Here is a 20,576-nt window from a genome sequence, read left to right as displayed (position 1 = left end):
GTGGCCCCCCCCTCGGTGAGTCTGTGGCCCCCCCCTCGGTGAGTCTGTAGCCCCCCCCTCGGTGAGTCTGTGGCGCCCCCCCCTTGGTGAGTCTGTGGCCCCCCCCTCGGTGAGTCTGTGGCCCCCCCCTCGGTGAGTCTCTAGCCCCCCACGCTTCTCCAGAGTGTTACACAGCTCAGTCCCACCATTCCTGTATCTCAGTGACGTCACCGAATGGTGACAGGGAGCGCACGTCTGTGTCTAGAAATATCACTCAGCTTTTTCCAAGGATGGGCCCCATCAGTTCCCGTCTGTGCCCCCCGCAGCCGGTGACCCCCTGGTTATGTGCGAGTTTTGTGATGCCAGTACATATTCAGCATGCAGAACCACCAACCCCTCAAGTTTCTTCCAGCCCCTCGATTCAGAGCCCTGCATTCATACACAAAGTCTATAAAAAAACACAAAAACCAGCTGCCCATTCGTTTCCTAAAGTCCTACTGTACCCATCTCCAGGGAAACGTGCTGCATTCCACCATCAATATATACACAAAAAGGATCAACTCGTTCATCGAAACAGGAAATCTGACTACTGGAAACCAGAACTAAAACCTTGTTTAGTCATCTGACTGGTGTTTGTCTGTACAGCACTGTGCAAACATCTGCTCTAATCCCAAGAAACAATGATAAACCCCCCTCCCTTCCCATTTATACAACAGTATTTACTGAGGAGTGACTGCTCAGTGCTGCACTCTCTGAGAATGGGTCATGCGGCACCAGCAAGCTACTGCTGTCAGCTGAGTCTTCCAGCTCCTCTGTGACAGAGGCGAGAGTAAAGTCTCCTACATCTGTCTGTTCTCCAATAGCGCCCACTGCCGTGGGAAGCTGGCGGCTCAGCTCCATCACCTGCCCACCACTGCCATCTAAAAGTAAAAAAAATTCACTTTATTTTCTGTACTGCACAATGCAGCAAACATGACAGAAAAAGCAGACTTCGAGCTGCTGTGGGTTCCTGCTGCTCGCATTTCTCGCACCCCTTTGTGGCCCATCAACCTAGGGTCTTTGGCAGATGCCAAGTAAAGCAGGATTGGAATAAACACCAAACACAGGATGCCGGAAACACACCTGGGCATACAAAGTCAGACGAAAGGCCCATCAGACACAGTCTAAACTGAAACATGAACTTGATTTATTCCCTTTGAATGCCACGTAATTCTCTGCCTGATTATTTCAGATAATCAGTAATTGGGGCATTTCTTTCCATCAGACAATGTTCCAGGAGAATCCAGCCTCGGGCGACTGTCTGTGTGGAGTTTGCACATTCTCCCCATGTTTGCGTGGGTTTACTCCGGGTGCTCCGGTTTCCTCCCACAGTCCAAAGATGTGCAGGTTAGGTTGATTGGCTATGATAAATTGACCCTTAGTGTTAGGGGGATTAAATACGTGGGGTTACGGGGATAGGGTGGGATGTGTGTCGGTGCAGGCTCGATGGGCCGAAATGGCCTCTATCTGCACTGTGGGGTTTCTGTGATTCTGTGAGAGAAACAAGCAAATCAGACCAACAAATCTGCACGACAGTTGGTTCCCACAGAATCTCATACCCTTTAATATCCCACCCAGTCTAATCCCACTCTCCCCCTCACTCCCCACACCCTTTAATGTTCCCCCAGTTTAATCCCACTCTCCCCCTCACTCCCCACACCGTTTAATATCCCACCCAGTCTAATCCCACTCTCCCCCTCACCCTTTAATATCCCACCCAGTCTAATCCCACTCTCCCCACACCCTTCAATATCCCACCAGTCTAATCCCACTCTCCCCCTCACTCCCCACACCCTTTAATATCCCACCCAGTCTAATCCCACTCTCCCCCTCACTCCCCACACCCTTTAATATCCCACCTAGTCTAATCCCACTCTACCCCTCACTCCCCGCACCCTTTAATATCCCACCCAGTCTAATCCCACTCTCCCCCTCACCCTTTAATATCCCACCCAGTCTAATTCCACTCTCCCCCTCACTCCCCACACCCTTTAATATCCCACCCAGTCTAAACCCACTCTCCCCCTCACTCCCCGTACCCTTTAATATCCCAGTCTAATCCCACTCTCCCCCTCACTCCCCACACCCTTTAATATCCCACCCAGTCTAATCCCACTCTCCCCCTCACTCCCCACACCCTTTAATATCCCACCCAGTCTAATCCCACTCTCCGTACCCTTTAATATCCCACCCAGTCTAATCCCACTCTCCCCCTCACTCCCCACACCCTTTAATATCCCACCCAGTCTAATCCCACTCTCCCCCTCACTCCCCGTACCCTTTAATATCCCACCCAGTCTAATCCCACTCTCCCCCTCACTCCCCACACCCTTTAATATCCCACCCAGTCTAATCCCACTCTCCCCCTCACTCCCCGTACCCTTTAATATCCTACCCAGTCTAATCCCACTCTCCCCTCACTCCCCACACCCTTTAATATCCCACTAGTCTAATCCCACTCCCCACACCCTTTAATATCCCACCCAGTCTAATCCCACTCTCCCCACACCCTTTAATATCCCACCAGTCGAATCCCACTCTCCCCCTCACTCCCCACACCCATTAATATCCCACCCAGTCTAATCCCACTCTCCCCTCACTCCCCACACCCTTTAATATTCCACCAGTCTAATCCCACTCTCTCCCTCACTCCCACACCCTTTAACCAGAAATTCGGGTTGGAGGCTTCCCGCGGGTGCAAGCCCCCGACCTGCACTTACCTAGCGCGCCGGCCGTTGAGCTGTGGGCCCGCGTGGGATTCCGATCCTGGGCCTGCTCCAACTGCCGGCGTGCAGTGCTTGCGTATCCCAGGGGCGCAGTTAGTTCGCAGCATCCCCAGGGATCACGTGGGCCATGGAGAGCCAATCAGAGCAGGGAATGCTTCATTCATAAGTTTGACAGGAAGAGCTGTCAAACCTATAAATAGTATAAACCCCAAAATATCACTAAAACCTCAAATAAATTTTTTAAAAAAGCATCACATTTTAAAAATAACAATAAATTACATGAAATAACTATTTTAAACAATAATTTAAATTCTTGCAAAAATTCATTACATTTTCTAACGGGGCTAAAAATAAACTTACCTTTCTTTAAAGTATTTAAATAAAATAAACCTGTGGAAAAAATGTTTAAATTTTAATTAATTCACCACTTACCTTGTTAAAAGCAGATCTTGCGCCTGCTTTTTAAAAGTGTAACTGCTGGAGACTTACCCTCCCGGAGAAACCTGCAAAAAAAAGTAAGTTCGATGCGCACGCGCTGCCTCTCCGGCGCACGCGCTGCACCTCTCAACCCCTTCTTTCAGGGGAACGGAAGTGCTGGTTTCCCACGCATGCGCAGTGCACGCACGAAACCGGCACTTTCGTTGGGCCTACGGGTGAGTACCCCGTGCGTACTTACGCGTTGGGACCCGAACTTCTGGGCCAATTTATTCCCCCAGTCTAATTACACGCTCCTCACTCCCCAGACCCTTTAATAACCCCCCAGTCTAATCCCGCTCATGCCCCGTACCCTTTAATATCCCCCCAGTCTAATCCCACTCCCTGTATCTTTTAATATCCCTCCCAGTCTAATCCCACTCTCCCCCTCACTCCCCACACCCTTTAATATCCCCCAGTCTAATCCCACTCTCCCCCTCACTCCCCAGACCCTTTAATAACCCCCCAGTCTAATCCCGCTCATGCCCCGTACCCTTTAATATCCCTCCCAGTCTAATCCCACTCTCCCCCTCAGCCCCTGTACCCTTTAATATCCCACCCTGTCTAATCCCACTCTCCCCCTCACTCCCCACACCCTTTAATATCCCCCAGTCTAATCCCACTCTCCCCTCACCCTTTAATATTCCCCCAGTCTAATCCCACTCTCCTGCTCACTCCCCGCACCCTTTAATATCCCACCCAGTCTAAACCCACTCTCCCCCTCACTACCCGTACCCTTTAATATCCCACCCAGTCTAATCCCACCCTCCCCTCACTACCCGTACCCTTTAATATCCCACCCAGTCTAATCCCACTCTCCCCCTCACTCCCCGTACCCTTTAATATCCCACCCAGTCTAATCCCACTCCCCCTCACTCCCCGTACCCTTTAATATCCCACCCAGTCTAATCCCACTCTCCCCCTCACCCTTTAATATCCCACCCAGTCTAATCCCACTCTCCCCCTCACTCCCCGCACCCTTTAATATCCCACCCAGTCTAAACCCACTCTCCCCCTCACTCCCCGCACCCTTTAATATCCCACCCAGTCTAATCCCACTCTCCCCCTCACTCCCGCCACCCTTTAATATCCCCCAGTCTAATCCCACTCTCCCCATACTCCCCGTACCCTTTAATATTCCCCCAGTCTAATCCCACTCTCCCCGCACCCTTTAATATTCCCCCAGTCTAATCCCACTCTCCCCCTCACTCCCCACACCCTTTAATATCCCACCCAGTCTAATCCCACTCTCCCCCTCACTCCCCGTACCCTTTAATATCCCACCCAGTCTAATCCCACTCTCCCCCTCACTCCCCGCACCCTTTAATATCCCACCCAGTCTAATCCCACTCTCCCCCACTCCCCGCACCCTTTAATATCCCACCCAGTCTAATCCCACTCTCCCCCTCACTCCCCGTACCCTTTAATATCCCCCCAGTCTAATCCCACTCTCCTGCTCACTCCCCACACCCTTTAATATTCCCCCAGTCTATTTCCATTCCCGTGCTCACTTCCTGTACCCTTCAATATTCCCCCAGTCTATTTCCATTCCCGTGCTCACTTCCCGTACCCTTTAATATCCCATCCCTATCTAGGGGTCTCATGAACCTCTCTTACCATCCTTTTACAGATCATGGTGCTTTAAAACTGGGACACCAACTACAAACCCTCATGGTTATAATATTGGGCCTGAGCTTGTATCGGGTCAGATTGAGGAGGTTGGACATACCTGGGCTGACACAAAGCATGCTGTCTGGATTGATGGACGCTTCATATGGCGGTGGTGGGTCGTCGGGATGCTGTATGTCTGGGTATTTAAAAGCTGTGTATGGAGGTGGGGGGTCATGGAAGTGGAATGCGCCTCCCTCCCCATCGTCAGAAAGATGTAGAGGAGTTAGGCCTGATCCAAGGCTATCCGGGCCATAATCGAAGCCTGGCATTCTACTTCGGGCCAGGTTAAAATGATGCACTGTGAAAGGAAAACCAGAAAATCAACTTCAAGCACCAGCGCAGGCTCAGTGTTACCGACTGTCCACACCAAGAAATGTCAGCTGCCAACACTAGTTAACAACAGAACGAAATAAATCTTTCACTTCACTCTGCTCAATGCTTCTTCCTTCCATCTCAAAGTCAGATGAATGTAATGGGAGACAGCTCTGCTTCCCCGCAACATTCGGGTAATCTGTATTGATTAGAGTTGTTTCATTCACAGAGTATGGAACATTAATTTCACTCATCCTTGCTTGGCATGAGAAGTGCAACAAGAGGAAGCAGCCTGGTGCGGTGCAGTGAGACATATCTAAAATGACTGGGAGAGAGAGGAGGGAGTTGACTCTTCTAGGAGTGCTACAGAGTTTGCACACTATCTGAAACACATCCACATCTCCTGGTTTCTAAAAGGTGCTTCACAAAGGAAATATAGAAAGGACCATGGTGGGAGAGGCGATAAGAGCTTATTTTTTCGGGGAGTTTTTAAATGTTGGCAGCGAACGGTTTATGGAGAGAGTCTCAGAGAGTGGGGCTGATGTGGTAGAAAGCTCTATAGTGGAGCGAAGGGATGGGGGGATGCGTAAAAAGCCAGAGTCAGAATACTAAAGGTAGAGGAGCGGACACAGTGCTGGAGGAGGTCTGGGTGGGCGAGGCGGTGTAGCTGAGGATGAGTATTTTAAATTCAATGTTTTGGGGGATACAAAAGGCATGAGTGTTATGGGTGGGACAGGATACAACCAGCGGAGCTTTGAACAGATTGGAGTTTATGGAGTGAAGAGGATTGCATGCCAACTAGGACAACTTTAGTGACAAAAGCATGGATAAGGGTTCTGGCAGTAGTAGGGTAAAGTAGGGACAGTGACAGACAATCATACAGAAATGAAAGTAAGCAATCTTGGTGATGAATAGTAGGTGGGGGGTGGAGACTTAACTCTGGGACAACCAAGGGGGAAAAATTTGGTTGCTTTGCGCCTCCCGTTAGCGCCCTGACTTACTGCCGGACGCTGTGTCCGACGGGGTCGGGGGGGCCTACCTGCGGCCGGGGCGGCGCTAGTTAAAGGCGAGGTGTCGGCGGCCATTTTTGTTGCTGGCCGCCTGCCAGCACCTGCCTCCGCTGCCGTCCCCGGCCTCCTGACCTGACCCGCCCCCCCCCGCGGAGTGCTGGCTGCTCTCCGTGAGCCCGGCACTTCTCGAGTGCCGGGCTCTTTTGCCGGCACTGCGATCCCCGGTGGCCCAGCTGGGCCCCGGGTCGTGCTGCACAAGGCCCCTCCTTTTAAGGGGAGGAATGCCTGCAATACCGTGGTGCTACCGCACGTAGTGCCGCGATATTCCCTCGCAGCGCCCCAAGAGGGAGGTGGGGCTCTTACAATACTGCCCCGCTTCCCTCTTGGGGTGTTACCACTCAATTTCAGCCGCGGGGGCACTAAAAGTAGCGCCCCGGCGAAGTTAGTGCCCCAAAGGGGGTGCAACTCAATTTCTCCCCCTTCCCCCCCAGGTTTCACACCATCCAGGCGTACAGCCAGAGCTGGAGGTAGAATTATGCAAGTGTAGGAGGAAGAGCCCATGACTTCTTTCTCCTTTTTTCGCAGTTCCTCTTGGGTCTTTCACTTCTGTCCATTCCATCAGCTGTCGTGCCATCTTTCATTTCTCCCCTATCGGGTACTTTGCCTTCACGAACCCCACAGCAACACATTACTACTCCACTGCTCTCCTGCTGCCACGCCAGCATTGAATCACTCTGGCATAAGCCACAGCTATCCTATGTGCCTCTCTCAGCATTCTCCAAAGGGCCCATCAAGGCACCTGCCATTGCCTCTTCACAGCAACAACCCCAACTATCCCATCCTACTCTCTCGCCAACCTTCCTGCCCAGTGTGCCTGCTATGGGCTAACTTCACCAGCCCCCTTCCTGCCCCACTCACCCCATTCACCAGCCCCCTTCCTGCCCCACTCACCCCATTCACCAGCCCCCTTCCTGCCCCACTTACCCCACTCACCAGCCCCCTTCCTGCCCCACTTACCCCACTCACCAGCCCCCTTCCTGCCCCACTCACCCCATTCACCAGCCCCCTTCCTGCCCCACTCACCCCATTCACCAGCCCCCTTCCTGCCCCACTCACCCCATTCACCAGCCCCCTTCCTGTCGCACTCACCCCATTCACCAGCCCCCTTCCTGTCCCACTTACCCCATTCACCAGCCCCCTTCCTGCCCCACTCACCCCATTCACCAGCCCCCTTCCTGTCCCACTCACCCCACTCACCAGCCCCCTTCCTGCCCCACTCACCAGCCCCTTTCCTGCCCCACTTACCCCATTCACCAGCCCCCTTCCTGCCCCACTCACCAGCCCCCTTCCTGCCCCACTTACCCCATTCACCAGCCCCCTTCCTGTCGCACTCACCCCATTCACCAGCCCCCTTCCTGCCCCACTTACCCCATTCACCAGCCCCCTTCCTGCCCCACTCACCCCATTCACCAGCCCCCTTCCTGTCGCACTCACCCCATTCACCAGCCCCCTTCCTGTCCCACTTACCCCATTCACCAGCCCCCTTCCTGCCCCACTCACCCCATTCACCAGCCCCCTTCCTGTCCCACTTACCCCACTCACCAGCCCCCTTCCTGCCCCACTCACCCCATTCACCAGCCCCCTTCCTGTCGCACTCACCCCACTCACCAGCCCCCTTCCTGTCCCACTTACCCCATTCACCAGCCCCCTTCCTGTCCCACTCACCCCATTCACCAGCCCCCTTCCTGTCCCACTTACCCCATTCACCAGCCCCCTTCCTGCCCCACTCACCCCATTCACCAGCCCCCTTCCTGTCGCACTCACCCCACTCACCAGCCCCCTTCCTGCCCCACTCACCCCATTCACCAGCCCCCTTCCTGTCCCACTCACCCCACTCACCAGCCCCCTTCCTGTCCCACTTACCCCACTCACCAGCCCCCTTCCTGTCCCACTCACCAGCCCCCTTCCTGCCCCACTTACCCCATTCACCAGCCCCCTTCCTGCCCCACTCACCCCATTCACCAGCCCCCTTCCTGTCGCACTCACCCCATTCACCAGCCCCCTTCTTGTCCCACTCACCCCATTCACCAGCCCCCTTCCTGCCCCACTCACCAGCCCCCTTCCTGTCCCACTCACCCCATTCACTCGGCCCCTTCCTGTCCCACTCACCCCATTCACTGGGCCCCTTCCTGCCCCACTTACCCCATTCACCAGCCCCCTTCCTGTCGCACTCACCCCATTCACCAGCCCCCTTCCTGTCCCACTCACCCCATTCACCAGCCCCCTTCCTGCCCCACTCACCCCATTCACCAGCCCCCTTCCTGTCGCACTCACCCCACTCACCAGCCCCCTTCCTGTCCCACTTACCCCATTCACCAGCCCCCTTCCTGTCCCACTCACCCCATTCACCAGCCCCCTTCCTGTCCCACTTACCCCATTCATCAGCCCCCTTCCTGCCCCACTCACCCCATTCACCAGCCCCCTTCCTGTCGCACTCACCCCACTCACCAGCCCCCTTCCTGTCCCACTCACCAGCCCCCTTCCTGTCCCACTTACCCCACTCACCAGCCCCCTTCCTGTCCCACTCACCCCATTCACCAGCCCCCTTCCTGCCCCACTCACCCCATTCACCAGCCCCCTTCCTGCCCCACTCACCCCATTCACCAGCCCCCTTCCTGCCCCACTCACCCCATTCACCAGCCCCCTTCCTGTCCCACTCACCCCACTCACCAGCCCCCTTCCTGCCCCACTCACCAGCCCCCTTCCTGCCCCACTTACCCCATTCACCAGCCCCCTTCCTGCCCCACTCACCAGCCCCCTTCCTGTCCCACTTACCCCATTCACCAGCCCCCTTCCTGCCCCACTCACCCCATTCACCAGCCCCCTTCCTATCCCACTCACCCCACTCACCAGCCCCCTTCCTGTCCCACTTACCCCACTCACCAGCCCCCTTCCTGCCGCACTCACCCCATTCACCAGCCCCCTTCCTGTCGCACTCACCCCACTCACCAGCCCCCTTCCTGTCCCACTTAACCCATTCACCAGCCCCCTTCCTGTCCCACTCACCCCATTCACCAGCCCCCTTCCTGTCCCACTTACCCCATTCACCAGCCCCCTTCCTGCCCCACTCACCCCATTCACCAGCCCCCTTCCTGTCGCACTCACCCCACTCACCAGCCCCCTTCCTGTCCCACTCACCCCACTCACCAGCCCCCTTCCTGTCCCACTTACCCCACTCACCAGCCCCCTTCCTGTCCCACTCACCCCATTCACCAGCCCCTTTCCTGCCCCACTTACCCCATTCACCAGCCCCCTTCCTGCCCCACTCACACCATTCACCAGCCCCCTTCCTGTCGCACTCACCCCATTCACCAGCCCCCTTCTTGTCCCACTCACCCCATTCACCAGCCCCCTTCCTGCCCCACTCACCAGCCCCCTTCCTGTCCCACTCACCCCATTCACTCGGCCCCTTCCTGTCCCACTCACCCCATTCACTGGGCCCCTTCCTGCCCCACTTACCCCATTCACCAGCCCCCTTCCTGTCGCACTCACCCCATTCACCAGCCCCCTTCCTGTCCCACTCACCCCATTCACCAGCCCCCTTCCTGCCCCACTCACCCCATTCACCAGCCCCCTTCCTGTCGCACTCACCCCACTCACCAGCCCCCTTCCTGTCCCACTCACCCCACTCACCAGCCCCCTTCCTGTCCCACTTACCCCACTCACCAGCCCCCTTCCTGTCCCACTCACCCCATTCACCAGCCCCTTTCCTGCCCCACTTACCCCATTCACCAGCCCCCTTCCTGCCCCACTCACCCCATTCACCAGCCCCCTTCCTGTCGCACTCACCCCATTCACCAGCCCCCTTCTTGTCCCACTCACCCCATTCACCAGCCCCCTTCCTGCCCCACTCACCAGCCCCCTTCCTGTCCCACTCACCCCATTCACTCGGCCCCTTCCTGTCCCACTCACCCCATTCACTGGGCCCCTTCCTGCCCCACTTACCCCATTCACCAGCCCCCTTCCTGTCGCACTCACCCCATTCACCAGCCCCCTTCCTGTCCCACTCACCCCATTCACCAGCCCCCTTCCTGCCCCACTCACCCCATTCACGAGCCCCCTTCCTGTCGCACTCACCCCACTCACCAGCCCCCTTCCTGTCCCACTTGCCCCATTCACCAGCCCCCTTCCTGTCCCACTCACCCCATTCACCAGCCCCCTTCCTGTCCCACTTACCCCATTCATCAGCCCCCTTCCTGCCCCACTCACCCCATTCACCAGCCCCCTTCCTGTCGCACTCACCCCACTCAGCAGCCCCCTTCCTGTCCCACTCACCCGCCCCCTTCCTGTCCCACTTACCCCACTCACCAGCCCCCTTCCTGTCCCACTCACCCCATTCACCAGCCCCCTTCCTGCCCCACTTACCCCATTCACCAGCCCCCTTCCTGTCGCACTCACCCCATTCACCAGCCCCCTTCTTGTCCCACTCACCCCATTCACCAGCCCCCTTCCTGTCGCACTCACCCCACTCACCAGCCCCCTTCCTGTCGCACTCACCCCACTCACCAGCCCCCTTCCTGTCCCACTCACCCCATTCACCAGCCCCCTTCCTGCCCCACTCACCCCATTCACCAGCCCCCTTCCTGCCCCACTCACCAGCCCCCTTCCTGCCCCACTTACCCCATTCACCAGCCCCCTTCCTGTCCCACTCACCCCATTCACTAGCCCCCTTCCTGCCCCACTCACCAGCCCACTTCCTGTCCCACTCACCCCCCTTCCTGTCCCACTCACCCCATTCACCAGCCCCCTTCCTGCCCCACTTACCCCATTCACCAGCCCCCTTCCTGTCCCACTCACCCCATTCACTAGCCCCCTTCCTGCCCCACTCACCCCATTCACTAGCCCCCTTCCTGTCCCACTCACCCCATTCACTAGCCCCCTTCCTGCCCCATTCACCAGCCCCCTTCCTGTCGCACTCACCCCATTCACCAGCCCCCTTCCTGTCCCACTCACCCCATTCACCAGCCCCCTTCCTGCCCCACTCACCCGCCCCCTTCCTGTCGCACTCACCCCACTCACCAGCCCCCTTCCTGTCCCACTTACCCCATTCACCAGCCCCCTTCCTGCCCCACTCACCCCATTCACTCGGCCCCTTCCTGTCCCACTCACCCCATTCACTGGGCCCCTTCCTGCCCCACTTACCCCATTCACCAGCCCCCTTCCTGTCGCACTCACCCCATTCACCAGCCCCCTTCCTGTCCCACTCACCCCATTCACCAGCCCCCTTCCTGCCCCACTCACCCCATTCACCAGCCCCCTTCCTGTCGCACTCACCCCACTCACCAGCCCCCTTCCTGTCCCACTCACCAGCCCCCTTCCTGTCCCACTTACCCCACTCACCAGCCCCCTTCCTGTCCCACTCACCCCATTCACCAGCCCCTTTCCTGCCCCACTTACCCCATTCACCAGCCCCCTTCCTGCCCCACTCACCCCATTCACCAGCCCCCTTCCTGTCGCACTCACCCCATTCACCAGCCCCCTTCTTGTCCCACTCACCCCATTCACCAGCCCCCTTCCTGCCCCACTCACCAGCCCCCTTCCTGTCCCACTCACCCCATTCACTCGGCCCCTTCCTGTCCCACTCACCCCATTCACTGGGCCCCTTCCTGCCCCACTTACCCCATTCACCAGCCCCCTTCCTGTCGCACTCACCCCATTCACCAGCCCCCTTCCTGTCCCACTCACCCCATTCACCAGCCCCCTTCCTGCCCCACTCACCCCATTCACCAGCCCCCTTCCTGTCGCACTCACCCCACTCACCAGCCCCCTTCCTGTCCCACTTACCCCATTCACCAGCCCCCTTCCTGTCCCACTCACCCCATTCACCAGCCCCCTTCCTGTCCCACTTACCCCATTCATCAGCCCCCTTCCTGCCCCACTCACCCCATTCACCAGCCCCCTTCCTGTCGCACTCACCCCACTCACCAGCCCCCTTCCTGTCCCACTCACCCCACTCACCAGCCCCCTTCCTGTCCCACTTACCCCACTCACCAGCCCCCTTCCTGTCCCACTCACCCCATTCACCAGCCCCCTTCCTGTCGCACTCACCCCATTCACCAGCCCCCTTCTTGTCCCACTCACCCCATTCACCAGCCCCCTTCCTGCCCCACTCACCCGCCCCCTTCCTGTCGCACTCACCCCACTCACCAGCCCCCTTCCTGTCGCACTCACCCCACTCACCAGCCCCCTTCCTGTCCCACTCACCCCATTCACCAGCCCCCTTCCTGCCCCACTCACCCCATTCACCAGCCCCCTTCCTGCCCCACTCACCAGCCCCCTTCCTGCCCTACTTACCCCATTCACCAGCCCCCTTCCTGTCCCACTCACCCCATTCACTAGCCCCCTTCCTGCCCCACTCACCAGCCCACTTCCTGTCCCACTCACCCCCCTTCCTGTCCCACTCACCCCATTCACCAGCCCCCTTCCTGCCCCACTTACCCCATTCACCAGCCCCCTTCCTGTCCCACTCACCCCATTCACTAGCCCCCTTCCTGCCCCACTCACCCCATTCACTAGCCCCCTTCCTGTCCCACTCACCCCATTCACTAGCCCCCTTCCTGCCCCATTCACCAGCCCCCTTCCTGTCGCACTCACCCCATTCACCAGCCCCCTTCCTGTCCCACTCACCCCATTCACCAGCCCCCTTCCTGCCCCACTCACCCGCCCCCTTCCTGTCGCACTCACCCCACTCACCAGCCCCCTTCCTGTCCCACTTACCCCATTCACCAGCCCCCTTCCTGCCCCACTCACCCCATTCACCAGCCCCCTTCCTGCCCCACTCACCAGCCCCCTTCCTGCCCCACTTACCCCATTCACCAGCCCCCTTCCTGTCCCACTCACCCCATTCACTAGCCCCCTTCCTGCCCCACTCACCAGCCCCCTTCCTGTCCCACTCACCTCATTCACCAGCCCCCTTCCTGCCCCACTCACCAGCCCCCTTCCTGCCCCACTTACCCCATTCACCAGCCCCCTTCCTGTCCCACTCACCCCATTCACTAGCCCCCTTCCTGCCCCACTCACCAGCCCCCTTCCTGTCCCACTCACCCCACCCCTTCCTGTCGCACTCACCCCACTCACCAGCCCCCTTCCTGTCCCACTCACCCCATTCACTCGGCCCCTTCCTGTCCCACTCACCCCATTCACTGGGCCCCTTCCTGCCCCACTTACCCCATTCACCAGCCCCCTTCCTGTCGCACTCACCCCACTCACCAGCCCCCTTCCTGTCGCACTCACCCCACTCACCAGCCCCCTTCCTGTCCCACTCACCCCATTCACCAGCCCCCTTCCTGCCCCACTCACCCCATTCACCAGCCCCCTTCCTGCCCCACTCACCAGCCCCCTTCCTGCCCCACTTACCCCATTCACCAGCCCCCTTCCTGTCCCACTCACCCCATTCACTAGCCCCCTTCCTGTCCCACTCACCCCATTCACCAGCCCCACTTACCCCATTCACCAGCCCCCTTCCTGCCCCACTCACCCCATTCACCAGCCCCCTTCCTGTCGCACTCACCCCATTCACCAGCCCCCTTCTTGTCCCACTCACCCCATTCACCAGCCCCCTTCCTGCCCCACTCACCCGCCCCCTTCCTGTCGCACTCACCCCACTCACCAGCCCCCTTCCTGTCCCACTCACCCCATTCACTGGGCCCCTTCCTGCCCCACTTACCCCATTCACCAGCCCCCTTCCTGTCGCACTCACCCCACTCACCAGCCCCCTTCCTGTCGCACTCACCCCACTCACCAGCCCCCTTCCTGTCCCACTCACCCCATTCACCAGCCCCCTTCCTGCCCCACTCACCCCATTCACCAGCCCCCTTCCTGCCCCACTCACCAGCCCCCTTCCTGCCCCACCTACCCCATTCACCAGCCCCCTTCCTGTCCCACTCACCCCATTCACTAGCCCCCTTCCTGCCCCACTCACCCCATTCACCAGCCCCCTTCCTGTCCCACTCACCCCACTCACCAGCCCTCTTGGCCTCTGTCAGCAGATCAACAATCACTGCCCCTCCATGACCTTATTGCAGATGATTGCATTGATCCTGCCTTTGACTGAAACTTGGCTCACGGAGGGTCACAGCCTGCCCCTTACTGAAGCCTCCCCGCCTGGATATACCTTTCACCACCCACCTGTCAGACTGCTGTGGTGGCGGTGTGGCTCTTATCGTCACGTCACACCTACGTATCTTTCTCTACTTCTCAGGAACCTTCTCCTCCTTTCAGAGCCTCATTCAGTTCCACCCCCTCGCCTCTCCTTTAGAAACTCTGTCTACCGCCCCTCCCAAGCCCCACTCTGAGTTTCTCCCCAAGATATTCTCCCTTCTTTTCTCCCTCAGCTACTGCACTGAACGCCATCATCCTCAGTGATTTCAATCTTTATTTCTGCTCCCTTTTGCCACTCACTTCTGAATTCTCTGCCTTCTGACCTGCTTAACCTCTTTGTCGATATATAAACTCTCCAACTTATATTCACGGCTATCCCCTCAGCTTCACCATCTCCACTGACCGCTCTACTCCTATGCGCTCAATCACTGACAAGGCCATTTCCACCCACTTCCTGCTATCCCTCACCACTCATCTCCCCATCCTCCTGCAAGGACCTTCCTTCATTGCCCAACTCAGTGGGACTGTCCTCGTTTGCTTCCACTCTTACCTATTCAATTATAGCTAGAATATCTCCAGCAATGGCTTCTTTTCCTATCTCAGCACTTCAAGGATCCTATGCTCCCTCCTCATTCTCATTTACATGCTACTCCTTGATGACCTCATAAGAACATAAGAAATAGGAGCAGGAGTCGGCCATTTGGCCCTTCGAGCCTGTTCTGCCATTCAATAAGACGATGGTTGATCTTCTACCTCATCTCCACTTTCCTGAACTATCCCCATATCCCTTGATTCCCTTAATATCGAAAAATCTATCGATCTCTGTCTTGAATATACTCAACGACTGAGCCTCCACAGCCCTCTGGGGTAGAGAATTCCAAAGATTCACCACCCTCTGAGTGAAGACATTTCTCCTCATCTCAGTCCTAAATGGCCGACCCCTTATTCTGAGACTGTGACCCCTGGTTCTAGACTCCCCAGCCAGGGGAAACATCCTCCCTGCATCTACCCTGTCAAGCCCTGTAAGAATTTTGTATGTTTCAATGCGATCACCCCTCATTCTTCTAAACTCCAGAGAATATAGGCCCAGTCTACTCAATCTCTCCTCATAGGACAATCCCCCCATCCCAGGAACCAGTCTGGTGAACCTTCGCTGCACTCCCTCTGTGGCAAGTATATCCTTCCTTAGGTAAGGAAACCAAAACTGTACACAATACTCCAGGTGTGGTCTCGCCAGGGCCCTATATAATTGCAGTAAGACGTCTTTACTCTTATACTCCAATCCTCTTGTAATAAAGGCCAACATACTATTTGCTTTCCTAATTGCATGTTAACTTTCAGTGATTCGTGTACAAGGGCACCCAGGTCCCTCCGAACATCAATATTTCCCAATCTCTCACCATTTAAAAAATACTCTGCTTTTCTATTTTTCCTACCAAAGTGAATAACTTCACATTTCTCCACATTATATTCCATTTGCCATGTTCTTGCCCACTCACTTAGCCTGTCTATATCCCCTTGAAGCCTCTTTGCATCCTCCTCACAACTTACATTCCCACCCAGCTTTGTATCATCAGCAAACTTGGATATATTACATTTGGTCCCCTCATCCAAATCATTGATGTAGATTGTGAATAGCCGAGGCCCAAGCACTGGTCCTTGCGGTACCCCACTAGTCACAGCCTGCCAACCCGAAAATGACCCGTTTATTCTTATTCCTACTCTCTTGTTTTCTGTCCGTTAACCAATCCACAATCCATGCTACTATATTACCCACAATCCTATGAGCCCTAATTTTGTTTAATAACCTCTTGTGTGGCACCTGATCAAATGCCTTCTGAAATTCCAAATACACCACATCCACTGGTTCCCCCTTATCTATTCTGCTAGTTACAACCTCAAAAAACTCCAACAGATTTGTCAAACATGATTTCCCTTTCATAAATCTGTGTTGAATCTGCCCAATCCTATTATTATTTTCTAAGTGCCCTGTTACCACGTCCTTAATAATAGATTCTAGCATTTTCCCTACTACTGATGTCAGGCTAACTGGTTTGTAGTTCCCCGTTTTCTCTCGCCCTCCTTTCTTAAATAGCGGGGTTACATTTGCTACCTTCCAATCGACGGGAACCGTTCTAGAATCTATGGAATTTTGGAAAATGACAACCAATGCATCCACTATCTCTATAGCCAATTCTTTTAAAACCTAGGATGTAGGCCATCAGGTCCAAGGGATTTATTGGCTTTCAGTCCCATTAATTTCTCCAGTACTACTTTTTTACTAATACTAATATCTTTCAGTTCCTCATTCTCACTAGACCCTTGATTCTCCACTATTTCCAGGAAGATTTTTGCATCTTATTCCGGGCAAGACAAAGTATTTGTTTAATTTCGCTGCCATTTCCTTATACCCCATTATAATTTCTCCTGTCTCAGCCTGTAAGGGACCCACATTTACTTTCGCTAATCTTTTCCTTTTTACTATAGAAACTTTTACAGTCTGTTTTTATGTCTCTAGTTAGTTTACTCTCATATTCTATTTTTCATGTCTTTATCAATTTCTTGGTCCTCCTTTGCTGAATTCTAAAATCCTCCCAATCCTCAGGCGTACTATTCTTTTTGGCAGCATTATAAGCCTCTTCCTTTGATCTAATACTATCTTTAACTTCTTTTATTAGTCACGGTTGGACCACTTTTCCAGTGGGGTTTTTGTGCCTTAAAGGAATGTATATTTGTTGTAAATTATGTATTAATTCTTTAAATGCTAGCCATTGCTCGTCCACGGTCATAGCTTTTAATGTAGTTTCCCAATCTACTGACTATCGGCCTCTTCACTTTAATCAGACTCATCGCAATCTCAGCGTCCTATTTGACCCTGAGCAGAGGTCCAGCCCCATATCACCCAAAACCACCACGGTCTTTACCAATCGGACAGTTAAACCCTCACCATGCAATTGTTAACTCCAGACTGGATTCCTCCACCCTCCAGAAACTTCAGCTCATCCAAAACTTTCCTGCCCAAATTCTACCCTGCACCATGCCATTCAACCATTGAGATGCTTTGGCTCCCGGTCCCCCAACGCCTCAGATTTAAAATTCTCATGCTTGTGTTTAAATTCCTTCATGGCCTGGCCTTGCCCCGCCCTCTCTGTAGCCTCTGCCAGTCCTACAACCCTTTGTTCCCCTGACTCTGGCATCTCTCTCTCCCTTTGCTCCACCACTGGCGTCCGTGCCTTCAGTCGGCTGGGCCTCACACTCAAATTCCCTCCCATAACCCCCTCCGCCTCTCCCACCTCCCCATAGACTTTCTTTTTTAACCAAGCTTTGGTCACCCCTGGATCAGAGTCCATTTATTGATTACGCCTCTGTGAAGTGCCTTGGGGCATTTTCTTTACATTAAAATGTGCTACAAAAGTGGAAGCTGATGTTGAAAGGAAGTCATTGCTGGAGATGCATTAGTTGCATTGGGATAGGTAGAAGCAGACACCCCACATACTTTACCGGCGTGCAGGAGTCCCATCAGATTCCCCGAAATCTTCCTCTAGTTCCACTAGGCTGGTGCCTCCGACAGCAGTGGTAAAGGGCGGTCACCAACAGCACTGGTGTCAGGCCTGGTACACTGGCTCTTCACATGGAGCTCTCAATGTGCTTCAGTTTGATATCCTGCTCCACTAACTGGAGAAACAGGGCAGGCTCGATACAAAGAAAGACTTAAATTTATATAGCACCTTTCATGACCTCAGGACGTCCCAAAGCGCTTTACAGCCAATGAAGTACTTTTGAAGTGTAGTCACTGTTGTAATGTAGGCAACGCGGCAGACAATTTCCGCACAGCAAGCTCCCACAAACAGCAATGTGATAATGACCAGATAATCTGTTTTAGTCATGTTGGTTGAGGAATAAATATTTGCAAGGAAATTCTTCTTCGAATAGTGCCCTGGCAGCACTCACTAACTACTGCACTGGAGAGTCAGCCTTGATGATGTCTCTAGAGTAGTACTTGAACCCATGACCTTTTGACTCGGAGGCAAGAGTGCTATCAACTGAGCCACAGCTGACAAAGACCCAGGTTGTATTATAGAAGCACTTCTATTGCCGTATATAAATACTGTATAAATGGTCTGGATGGAATTGCCAGACACAGCATGGCAGGATACTGGTGAAATTCAACAACAACTTGCATTTATATCAGCAGCACTCACTAACTACTGCACTGGAGAGTCAGCCTTGATGATGTCTCTAGAGTAGTACTTGAACCCATGACCTTTTGACTCGGAGGCAAGAGTGCTATCAACTGAGCCACAGCTGACAAAGACCCAGGTTGTATTATAGAAGCACTTCTATTGCCGTATATAAATACTGTATAAATGGTCTGGATGGAATTGCCAGACACAGCATGGCAGGATACTGGTGAAATTCAACAACAACTTGCATTTATATAGCGCCTTCAACGTAGTAAAATGTCCCAAGGCACTTCACAGGAGGGATTATCAAACAAAATTTAACACCAAGGGGATATTAGGACAGATGACCAAAAAAGAGGTAGGTTTTAAGGAGCGTGTTAAAGGAGGAGGAGAGGTAGCGAGGCAGAGGTGTTTAGGGAGGGATTTCTAGAGTTTAGGGCCTAAGCAGCTGAAGGCACAGCCGCCAATGGTGGAGCGATTACAATCGGGCCAAGAGGCCAGAACTGGAGGAGGTCAGAGATCTCAGGGAGTTGTAGAGCTGGAGACGGTTACAGAGATAGGGAGGGGTGAGGCCATGGAGGGATTTGAACTCAAAGATCAGAATTTTAAAATTGAGGCATTGCTGCACCAGGAGCCAATGTAGGTCAGCGAGTACGGGGGTGATGAGTGAACGGGACTTGGTGCGAGTTGGGACACGGGCAGCAGAGTTCAGGATGAGCCCCAGTTTACAGAGGGGGGAAGGTGGGAGGCCAGCCAGGACTGCATTGGAATAGACTTGTCAGGGAGAGGGATGGAGGCGGTGGCTAAGGAAGAGAGTTTGGTTAATTGGAGGAAATTTCTGCTCATCCAGTACTGGATGTCGAACAAGCAGCAGAGATGGTGGAGGGGTCGAGGAAAGTGGTGGTGGCGAGGTAGAGCTGGGTGTCGTCAGTATCAATGAAAGAGCTTTTATGACACTAACATTACTCAAGACAGTTGCTTTGCGACACAATACTCACAGTTGCCCCCAATTAGAGACTCGATGCGCTCTCTGCGTCTCTGTCGTAACCGGTGGACCATGAAGAGGAGCAACGAGAGGATAAGGAAGGAGGAGATACAGCTTACGATCAGACGCATTCCACTCGCCATTGAGTCAAAAATACTGCTGCCATCTGTGGGCACAGGAGGTACAGCAGGGCAGTTACACTCAACACATGATCTACTCAGAGACCGTCACACTCTGACGGAAGACAGCACTGATCTCCGCCCAGTAAACAGCCATTTATAGGAGGTTTCCTACGAGGACTCACCTCCTGCCCTATCACAGTTCTAAACAGATTACACAGTACTGTTGGCGCTGAATGAACATAAGAAATAGGAGCAGGAGTAGGCCATATGGCCCCTCGAGCCTACTCCACCATTCAATAAGATCACGGCTGATCTTCGACCTCAACTCCACTTTCTAACCCGATCCTCATATCCCTTGATTCCCTTAGAGTCCAAAGATCTAGCTATCTCAGCCTTGAATATACTCAACGACTGAGCATCCACAGCCATCTGGGGTAGAGAATTCCAAAGATTCACAACACTGAAGAAATTTTGCCTCATCTCAATCCTAAATGACTGACCCCTTATCCTGAGACTGTGCCCCCTTGTTCTAGACTCTCCAGCCAGGGGAAACAGCCTCTCAGCATCTATCCTGTCAATCCCTCTCAGAATCTTGTATGTTTCAATGAGATCACCTCTAATTCTTCTAAACTCCAGAGAGTATCGGCCCATTCTACTCAATCTCTCATCATAGGACAGCCCTCTCATCCCAGGAATCAATCTAGTGAACCTTCATTACACCCTCTCTAAGGCAAGTATATCCGTCCTTAGGTATGGAGACCAAAACTGTGCACAGTACTCCAGGTGTGGTCTCACCAAAGCCCGATACAATTGCAACAAGACCTCCTTGCTCTTGGATGCCAACCCCCTTGCAATAATACCATTTGCCTTCCTAATTGCTTGCTGTACCTGTATGTCAACTTTCTGTGTTTCGT

At 54.3% G+C, this 20,576-nt stretch overlaps 1 protein-coding gene across 2 annotated transcripts in view; it reads right to left on the bottom strand.

Moving 5' to 3' along the window:
• Positions 1-101: 101 nt before the first annotated feature.
• dgcr2 (DiGeorge syndrome critical region gene 2) overlaps positions 102-20,576 on the bottom strand; it is a 98,089-nt gene continuing 77,614 nt past the window's right edge. For both annotated transcript variants that reach the window (XM_085962116.1, XM_085962117.1), the window contains 3 exons: positions 19,554-19,706; positions 4,948-5,187; positions 102-899 (listed from right to left, as the gene is read on the bottom strand). In XM_085962116.1, the coding sequence (XP_085818242.1) occupies positions 685-899; positions 4,948-5,187; positions 19,554-19,706 (608 nt within the window). In that variant the 3' untranslated portion in view covers positions 102-684. The remainder of the gene's footprint in view (positions 900-4,947; positions 5,188-19,553; positions 19,707-20,576) is intronic.

Source organism: Somniosus microcephalus, chromosome 19 (assembly GCF_052327205.1).
Source record: "Somniosus microcephalus isolate GS21.2 chromosome 19, FLI_Smic_1.0, whole genome shotgun sequence".
In the NCBI taxonomy this organism is placed as follows: Eukaryota; Metazoa; Chordata; class Chondrichthyes; order Squaliformes; family Somniosidae; genus Somniosus; species Somniosus microcephalus.
Note: the sequence above shows the minus strand (reverse complement) of the source record. Positions and strands in the feature narration are given on the sequence as shown.